The 9997-nt window shown below is 40.9% G+C and overlaps 2 protein-coding genes across 2 annotated transcripts in view; one reads left to right on the top strand and one right to left on the bottom strand.

Annotated features, from left to right (window-relative positions):
* LOC106535504 (cilia- and flagella-associated protein 20) overlaps nucleotides 1-3381 on the bottom strand; it is a 12723-nt gene extending 9342 nt beyond the window's left edge. Inside the window, exon 1 of the mRNA XM_014032518.1 lies at nucleotides 3107-3381. The gene's annotated coding sequence lies outside the window, so the exon portion shown is untranslated. The remainder of the gene's footprint in view (nucleotides 1-3106) is intronic.
* Nucleotides 1-9997, top strand: part of LOC106535503 (rho GTPase-activating protein 29) — a gene marked incomplete at its 3' end in the record, with an annotated part of 21628 nt that overhangs the window by 5228 nt on the left and 6403 nt on the right. Inside the window, 1 exon segment of the mRNA XM_014032517.1 lies at nucleotides 9218-9361. Coding sequence (XP_013887971.1) covers nucleotides 9218-9361 — 144 coding nt within the window.

Here is a 9997-nt window from a genome sequence, read left to right as displayed (position 1 = left end):
GTATTTGTACTTAGTTACATTACAATTCTGAACAATGATATTCACTTTTTAGTTTAATACCTGTAAAGCTGTCTGAGTTAAAGCCAATTTTTTATTTATTTTTTATTTAACCTTTTTTAACCAAGTAATCTCATTGAGATTAAAAATCTCTTTTTCAAGAGAGACCTGGTCAAGTACGTCAGCAACACACTCTAAAACTACAAATATTAAACTAGCATACTTCATGATAAATTTAAAAAAACCACTCATAAAAGTTAAGATAGGACTTAAATAAAGTACAACAACACGTATTGTTTGATTAAATTCGCTTGGCTTTGGCAGCCATCTTGGATTTGATGTCCATTCTCTTTCCTTTTCTACATTCTTTGAATCTTGGAAAAACAAACTGAAATGTGTTTTTATAAAGCAGAATACTTCTTTTAGAAGTTTTTCCCTTGTTTATAAGAAAAAGAGTGATTTAAGGAAAACGGTGCACATTAGAATAAAGTAAACAAATCTGAATTCCAGAAAAAAAACCTGGTACAAACTAAAAACTTAAATACGTTCTGTGAGAGGCTGGGAATGACTTACAGCTACAAACAAATCCAAATTTTATACCAAAAACTGTAAAACCTCCCGAGTTTTAGACATGTTTTATGTTTTCTAGCTTTCGTTGATTCTGACAGCCYTCCTGAATCAGTTTGTTTCCAAACATAAAAAGAAAATGTGCATTTAGTGGTTATTTCCTGGAGGTTTCCGTGGTCCATGAGATATTTTGCTGACACATCCACACAGAAACAGAAGCCTGACCCCTCCTTGTGCCTTCCTAACTACAAGTCATCTTGTTAATGAAGCAGCCTTTCAGGATATGTTATATTAGCCTAATTGTTGGGGGTTATCCCAGCCTTAAAGCTCAGATAATGCCTGTGGACCCCCCTCCTGATTGTCCTGGATTAAAGCGGAGACTGAGACATATGGCAGGTCCTTTTGTCCCAGAAACAAAGCATGAAACAACCTAATGAGCAGCACAACGTATCTTAGCTGCACGCTGAGCACAGGTGGCGCCACCTTGCTCACATGTTGGGTTTAAGGGCCGGCTCGGCTCGGCCCGGCTCAGCTCAGGGACCTGCGAGCTGTTTTCACCCAGGAGCTCCCTGGTCTTTGTGTCCCTCTGTCCAGATTTATGGTCCTGGGCACTATCTTTGTCCCGGGAGGCCGTCGATGTCTGCGGCACACTAAGGTTACGCTCCAGGATTCCCACAGTGCCCCTGAGAGGCCGGGGGGTTGTGGAAACATGGGAAAACCTCTGGTGTGTCGGGATGCTTTTAAAGGTCATTTGTTTTTCTCACAGTTGTGTTTAAGGACAAAAATATGATGGATTTGAGTTTAGAAGCCCTCCCCTTTACCTTCTTGGGTTAAAACGTCTAAAYAGATCCTAATAGGCTTAAAGATCCCCTTAATTTGTCCCAGTTCAGGATTAAGTATTAAACAAAGAAGCATTTATTTAGCAGACTGATCCTGCCACATGGCCTTTGTTGTTTAAAATATTCATCCAAACAGGTAYATGGTCCTGTTTTTCTATTAAATTAGAGTTGAAGGGGAAAGAAGGCAAATAACTATAAATTAAATRTTGATCGTAACCCTACTGCTGAAGGAGAATGTCTCAATGATTTCAGAGCCAAAGCTATTAAAAATGGCCTCCTTTGCTAACTGGCTTTAGCAAACACAAACAGCCAAAACTTTGCCCAGATAWTGAGTCTTTCACAACACAGATCAATGATAGAAACCTTATTTTCCTTTACTTTGTAGCTATGTAAAAGACAAATTATAGCTCAACTGTTACAGAAACTAAACCTTTTATTTACGTTTGTTAAGCAGCTCATAAATTAAAGGTCACGCAGTGTTTATGTTGCCTGTTGAAGTGGCAGCTGGTACTTGAAGTGGAAAATCTCAGCCCTTATTAGAAATTACAAACGTCTGAGTGTTCAGTGAAAACTTCAGTTCGTTCCAAACATTTTCTTTTTTACTGTTTTCATGCCAGTAAAGCCAGTCTCCTCCTGTTCACGGTGTTCACCCCCCCTCCACCTCCACCTCCTGACAGGTGTGCGAAAAGAGCCCACTCGTGCTCTTGTTGTGCAGATCTTCCCACATCTTTGGGAACAGACCTTCAGCCAAAAGCTTGAGCGTTTTGGCTGCCAGCTGGAGGTTACACGGTGGGGGGATTTGGAGCTTCTTTTAAAGGAAGCATGGCTGGAATGCCAGCTTTCAGAGCTTTGCATCAACAGTGGGTGGTGGCGATGTGTGTACGGGGGGGTATCAAGACAGAAAGGTTGCCTGTCTTCCCTCACGATGACAGACAGCTCCACAGAGAAATGAAAGAGGGGAACCGACTGTGTGTACTCATTTATACGCTGAAGCAAGGAGCAGATTATTCCTTCAGTTTAGAGTTTGAGGTTAACCCAAATTACACCTCGCTAAATTTAAGTTAACAAGCCAGACAAATGCAGCTGCTCCCAGTGAGGTAACAAAGAAGCCCCCCCTCTGTTAGGTGTAAGGTTCTGAGTCTTGGGGTCTTTGTGCCTGCAGTTGGGGGGAAGAAATGGCTTCAAAGGGTAAGGGACAGGGAAGGTTTCAGTTTGATCACACAGGTCTGCGTGTAATCTGCTAATCCATCGGGTCTGTCGACTGAGGTGGGACACGACCACCAACCACTGGAGCTGGAGTTGGGAGGGGGATACTGAAGCTATTATTGACCACCCATTGATTGGACCTGGCAAAGGATGGGCCAATCAAGATTTTAAGTGAATATTTGAAGTTTAGTTAAAATTTTCAAATTTGATGAATCAATGTAAATTGTTTGTCAACGGTGCTTCTTTAGTCGGTGTGCTTCCTACCACCCACCCCACCACCTGAAAACATTCCAGAAAACAATTCAAAGCATCCTAGTGACTGTTTCTGACATTTTATTTTGAAAGGATTACAACGTGGAACCAACGAAAGCTCAGCTTTAGAGCAGGAGAGGCTGGTTTAGTACACAGGACTGAACCAGGTGTTAAATGTTCACCAAAAGAGTGCTTCTGGTTGTACAGCTCATGCAACATGTCGTCAGGAGGGTAGGGTGAAATACCTTTTTCCACTTTTACGATGGGTTGGTCATCCAGAGCAGAATGTAGTTTAGCAGTATTAGCTAAGAGTTAGCCGGGTGAACTTGGTGTATTCAGTCCGGTGTTTGCATTTTAATTATCTCAGTAAATTGGTAATGAATGCAGCTCTGTTTCTTCTGCAACGAGAAATACAAACATTGTAACTAGCAACTGAACTTCTCTCATTTTCTAATTTAAAATACTTCCATACAGCAGACATCATGTTAGTACACAAAGTTTTACAGCTGGTAAATTACGAAATGACTGAGCTAAAACTATACAATTAGTTAACAACAGTTCTTACCACTCCAATACTTAAGAATGCTCTTTGAATGATCTCATTTTGTAAAGAAAGACTTTAATTCTGACCAAACTGATGAGCTAATGGCTAGTCTGTGGATTGGTGTCATTTTCATATGACTTCAATCCCAAAATTACTCAAGAGTTCAGACAAACCCGATTACCTAAATCACTTCATTGTGATTTCACATTACACCAATATTTACAATAGGAGTTTGAAGATGGTGCCAATCCACTTTGGTCTTAGCTGAAGTATTGAGTCACACAATGATTGGATAGTAGAGGTGCATTTCACTGTCACAAGGAGGGGCTTAAAGCGCTACAGAAACCCCTTGAAGCCCTAATCTTCCTCTGCTTTTGATGAATGCCCAATTTATTTTCAACAACCACTACTACAAAGTACTTCCTATAAATTTGTTTGTGAGTTGGAGGAATTTCCAGCTGTAATTTAACCCAGGCAATTTAAACAGGCACAGCTATTATGGTAATTAACTATAGATGTACATTAGGGGTGTAAATATATATATATATATATTTATTTGACCTTTATTTATACAGGCACAAGTAATTAAGAAATCTGACTCAAATAAATAAGCTAATAAAATATGAGCTAAAAACAAGAGCAGGTTTCATAAGATTTCTCAAAAAGTATTGATACTGAATATTCCATTTCCTGATACTGCATTGATTTTTAATTGGTTATTAATGGACGTGAAATTCAAATGCAATTCTCATTGTTGTTCAGTGTTCTTCTGATAGCATCAACAATAAACTGAATTTAATTTCAGAATGCAACTCCTCAGAGTTTTTAAAAGTTAGACTATTTTGGAGAAAAAAATGGTGATCTATCGTGACCCCTGTGTTGTGATACGTATCATATCAATGTCAATGTAAAATTTATTTATATTGAACATTAAAACAACAAAAGCTGACTAAAGTGCTTTACAGTTCAAGTCAAGACGTGTATCAAAAAACAAACAAATAATATATACAAAAACAATACAGAAACACACTATAATATATAAAAATCTCTAACTGAACCTCCAACTCGATCTCGGTATCACTAAATTCTTGCCAACACACAGCCCTACTGTATATTTGCGGTTTTAAAACTGAGACAATTTTAGGGTTAGGGGTTAGGGTTAGGGTTCCCAGTAACTGTGTGTTCAAAGACCCAAACATAAAACAGAAAGGCATCCTGCAGTGAGACATGGACCAGGCTCAGTTCTGTTAGGGTTACTCAAAGTCATCAGATGTTCAACTGGTTAACTCGAGCCACAGCCGATTATAGCAAACAAAAATAGCTACAACTCAGTCAAGTTGGCAGATATATGGGGCTAAAATTTGGTAACAAAATTTTCTCCAGTAGGACGTCATGGTARTTTGGTTCTGATATGTCATCTCTGTGAATGATCCGTCAGTGTTTTCATTCTGGATCCCCCTCCCCGCCCTTCGACCCCTTGCTCCCACATCTCCCGTCCCAGCTCCCAAACAAGAGTCTGGAATGTCGGGTTTCCATGACGCTAACCAAGTAAAAACCTGGCAATGCGTCGCTGGCAGCTCCTGATCTGCGGCCTCCTTCTCATCAGGATCAGAGTCTGATCCCCATGTAGCCTTCATTCACCGGGGGCTTATTATGCCAAGGAATGTCGCTCCCTCTCTCCTCCTCTCATAACCCCGCCYGAGCAGGGATGTGGGGTTCAGAGAGGGGGGTAAATTTAGGACGAATCCCAAAGGAGAGTCTACAGCCTCCATCCTATTTTCTCTGATTCCCATACTTACCAAACTCCGGCTTTTGTGTTCTTTAAAAGCCTTTGCTGCCAACTAAAAAGCAGCCACACTCAAGCTACAAAACAACTATTCTTGAAGAGGAACCAGCTGTTACTGTTCCCTGAATGCCTCACGTGGCAGATCCACGAGGTAGACCGTCTTACGGTTTGTCATTGCAAGAGAAGAAATCGATTTGGAGAAATAAATAAAAGTATTTACAATAATTTTAAAACTTCTTAATGTGCTGTTTCTTCCTACTTAAACATGTTTTATTACCAGGTCAGACCGTGGTGGGAACARGTCTTCCTCCCTTTGTGTCCAACCTAGAATGGTAGTTAAGCTGTTAAATAATCAGTCTCAGTACATTATCTTGTATCCTACTGTGCTGGTGGACGCAGCCATAATGTCTCACTAATTATCCTCCTTTTAGGATTTTCAAATGAGCCAACTGGCCGCCACTGATGATCAAAGCCCTCTGAGATTTGCAAAGGAAGACCCTCTGCCTTGTGGGCGTTGATAAATCGTCAGCTCGATGCCTTCAGGTGTCAGGATTCAAAGGCCTGGCAACTAAATAAAACATATAGTCCACAGGGGGGTGAATTAGTGAAACCACATAATCTTAACAGAGATACATTATTTGGGTTTTTCTGAAAAATTAAGATTAAAATTAACAGAAATTATGTTCCAACAAACAAGAGTTCAAGAAGTGAAACTGGAGGTGGAGACAAACAGACCATAAGAGTGAGACACATGTGAGCGCTCTTATTGTACAACAGTAAAGTTGGGTGGTTGTGCCAGAGGCACACTGGCCCATTTCCTGCCCCATGGTGAGTTGGGCAGTGAAACAAAACCACAAGATTTTTACCGTATCAAAAACCCACCCTCCAGGTCCTCTGGACTGAAAGAAACTGGACATGGCAAATGATGAAGATGAATGAGGGTGGTTGCTATGGAGGAAGATGGGACTCCAGGTCTTGTGGAGATTTTATAAAGAGGTAATGTTGTCTGGGGTTTGTTCCTGTGGTAGGAAATGGTCTAGGAGTTCTACTTCTTTATGAAGTTATATTTGTCAAGTTCTGTTGCATCTAGAGGTACAGATTATTTTTATCACATAAACCCAGAGAGATGTCTTCAGTCCAGTAATCAGTCTGCCTTTTTAAATGATGAGATGTTTGGTATCATGTGTGTAACACACTGAACATGGAGCTCAAAAAGACYATCACATTGAAACTATAGTTCATCTCCTAACAGCTTCATGTTTCTCTGATGACTCAGATTATTCAGACGTTTAAGGTCCACTGGACAGGAGACAACCTCCCTGGACATGTCCACAAGAGGACAACTCGTAAAAAAGTTGGACAGACGTAGACCATTCCTGTTCACACTGTACACTTCAGACTTCCAGCACAAGTCAGACTGCTGTCATCTACAGAAATACTCAGATGACTCTGCAATTGTTGGCTGTATCAGAAATGGACAGGAAGCTGAGTACAGAGAGCTGGTGGACCACTTTGTGGCATGGTGTGGGAACAATCATCTCATCTTGAATGTCAACAAAACAAAGGAGATGATTGTAGATTTCAGGAGAAATAGTGTTAGATTAAACCCTGTTTCCATTATGGGAGAAGAAGTGGAGGTGGTTGAGGAATATAAATACCTCGGTGTTCATCTGGACAGCAGACTGGACTGGAGACTCAACAGTGAAGCAGTCTATAAGAAAGGACAGAGCAGACTGGACTTCTTAAGGAAGCTGAGATCCTTCAATGTCTGCAGCAAGATGCTGCAGATCTTCTACAAGTCTGTTGTTGAGAGCGTCATCTCTTCTGCTGTCATCTGTTGGGGCAGCAGCATCAGAGCCAGGGACCTAAAAAGGCTAAACAACCTGATAAAGAAGGCTGGTTCTGTTCTGGGGACGACTGTGGAATCTCTGGGGATGATTGTGCAAAAAAGGATTTTACATAAAATCAAGAATACTGTGGACAACCCTGACCATCCTCTTCATCAGACTGTCATAGAAAAACAAAGTGTCTTCAGTTGGAGGCTTCTTCAACTTCGCTGTAATACAGACCGCTACAGAAGATCTTTCCTGCCCACAGCCATCAGCATCTACAATAAGTTTTTAGTTCAATGAGTTACAACAACACCTAATTTCCCTTTGGGATCAATAAAGTATTTTTGAATTGAATAAAACAAATGGTAACCAAAGAGTCCAGATCAACTTCCAAAGAGATCAGAGGCGAACTCCAAGGTTAAGAGTCATCAGTGTTTGAGCCAAAGTGGGCCTAAAGAAGACAACTGAGTAGGACACCAATCATAAAAAATATGGCAGATGAGATGGGACTGGAGGTTTTGGACAAGTCCCAGTAACTGTGTGTTCAAAGACCCAAACATAAAACAGAAAGGCATCCTGCAGTGAGACATGGACCAGGCTCAGTTCTGTTCCAGGGCTGCTTTGCTMAATCTGTGCAGGGTTTGATGGAATCTCAAGACTATCAAGACATTCTGGAGCAAAATGTGCTGCTCAGTGTCAGAAAACCTGATCTCAAACAGATCACGGGTCCTCAAAACGGATAATGACTCAGAACCAACTATTGGACTGTTCTGAAGTGACCATCTGAGTCCAGAACTAAATCCTGTTGAACATCTGTGGACGGAGCGGAGACAGCTGGAGGAGGAACTCTTCAGACCTGAGACAGCCGGGACAAGTTGTTTAGGAGGAGTGGACCAGAACACCTGTGGACATGGTTACCAAAATCCCATCATTGCCTCAGAACTTGCAATGAATGATTAAGTCAATAGTTTTTACATATTTTATGGTGAAATTTGAAAAAAATATAATTATTAGATGGAAAGTTAAAATCATAACCAAACATAGCGTTGCTTAAAAAAAGTACAAATGATTGCCTGGATGTGAATAAAAATAGAAATATAACTCATTTTAAAGAGAGTAATAATCTTTATTGTTTTTATAAATCATTTTAATATCCTTTGAGCTTATGTGGTTGGACTCCTCTCCTGACCTCGGCTCGTCTCACTGTTAGCACAGTTTGTGCCTCTCCAAAAAAAGAGTTGACAAAAAAAAAAAAGCTAAAGATCTGATCTGTTTCCATGAAAGGTAATCCCGTGGCTCTTTGCCTGGATCCGTTCTGCACATATTTGTGTTTTGCAGTTGTACAAACACACAACTTAAGATATTTAAACGTAAAGTAAAAGCAACCTGCTCAGCAGCTTTTTTATTTAACCTGTTTACAGCTCGATTCTTGGCAGCAGCTCAATGAAACAAGATTGTTTGCTTGCTTTTTCTGCCAAGGTGACACTCACCTGTTTGTTTCCGATGGATCATAAACTTCAACTCCAGCCTTACTTCCTTACTCGTTTTATTCATTCCTCAAGCATGCCAGGAGCACCTTTTCAAGGTTACCTGATAACAAAGTGCTAAGTGGCCCCTTTGAAACGGCTGTTGACTCACTGTTTGGGAGGTATAAACCTGAATGCCTGAGATGCCYTTTTCTGTAGTTATCTGATCAAATAGGCTGTAAAAGGGACAAAAAAAGAAGTGTTTATTTGCACATGTATCTGTCAGGTTGCCTCATACCTCTGTGATAACAGGAAGTTCAACTCTAAAGAGGGTCTTAAACTTCAGTCAGTGATTGGCTTTGGTCTGAACACTGGCAACGTAGCAGCAAACTGAACACGGATTATTAAAGGAGTAGTTCAGATCTTTTGAAATGGTTGAATTGTGTTTTAAATCAGATCAGTTGAAGTGAGTTGTGCAGAGGGTGACGTATTTATAACCCCCTACATGATGACTCCACTATGATTCAGAGCTGGTTAGTGTTGGTGTCATGTTTTTCTTTTGGTCAGAGGTTACTGAGTGCAAACATTCAAGTTGGTACTTTTGTTTTCATTCTTGCTTATTAAGCGTTTTTCACAGAATCTCATCAGCAGATGTTGGTTAACGTCTGAACAATCAGATTTCAGTGAAACAAAMTAACCTGACTTTTTTTTATTGTCCTGATGTTCAGAGCACCAGGACTGCCTCCATCAGGTGGTTCACGAGCGACTCGGTGAACTGCTCCGAGTCCTGAAGGCCATCATCCAGAAACACCAGAGCCTGAACTCCGTGGACATCCTCAGCACGGCAGGAACAGTCATCTCCACGGTCAAAGGTGAGCTGAGCTCACCAGCTTCTCCCTYAAAGATGTAAACACACACAGAGTTAGCTATCAGCCACTCCTCCACCCTCCTGGTTTCTGTCTCTAACCCTCCCTCCTCCCCTGACAGCCTTCTGGTTTGAAGACACGTTTGAAGTTTTCTTTCGTTTCGAAGCTGTTCAGCTCTGCAGAGGAGGCTATGCGTTAACAGTGTAAATACATGGAACGAGTCTACATACTTACGGGCAGGTTTTACTAAAACAGTTCTGTCTTTTGTGCAGAAATGTGACAAACGATCAAAAAGGAGAGCTGCAGAAAAAATGTGAATAATTTAGTCGCAAAGTGRAGGCAGCTATGGAACTACTTGCATGTTTGTGTGTCTGAGAGTCACATTTCTAACAACTATGATCACAGGTTTTAGCAAACACACAAATTGACTGATAGTCATCTGCAATGGGTGGCGGGGTTGGTGGAGTGCAGGGGAGCAGGTACAGTCTGGTGGGAGGAGGAGGAGGAAACAAACTAAATATTTACTTCCAGGCTGGCTTTGAGATGTAAAATAAAATTAAAGTTGAGTTTTGGTCTGGCCAACTTGACAGGTATGCAGGCAAGTTGATGTACATTCATTCTTTAAAAAAACAAAACAAAAAA

The sequence above is a fragment of the Austrofundulus limnaeus genome, unplaced genomic scaffold, assembly GCF_001266775.1.
Source record: "Austrofundulus limnaeus strain Quisiro unplaced genomic scaffold, Austrofundulus_limnaeus-1.0 Scaffold1473, whole genome shotgun sequence".
In the NCBI taxonomy this organism is placed as follows: domain Eukaryota; kingdom Metazoa; phylum Chordata; class Actinopteri; order Cyprinodontiformes; family Rivulidae; genus Austrofundulus; species Austrofundulus limnaeus.
The sequence above is the reverse complement of the archived record's forward strand: the minus strand, read 5'-3'. Positions and strand labels throughout refer to the sequence as shown.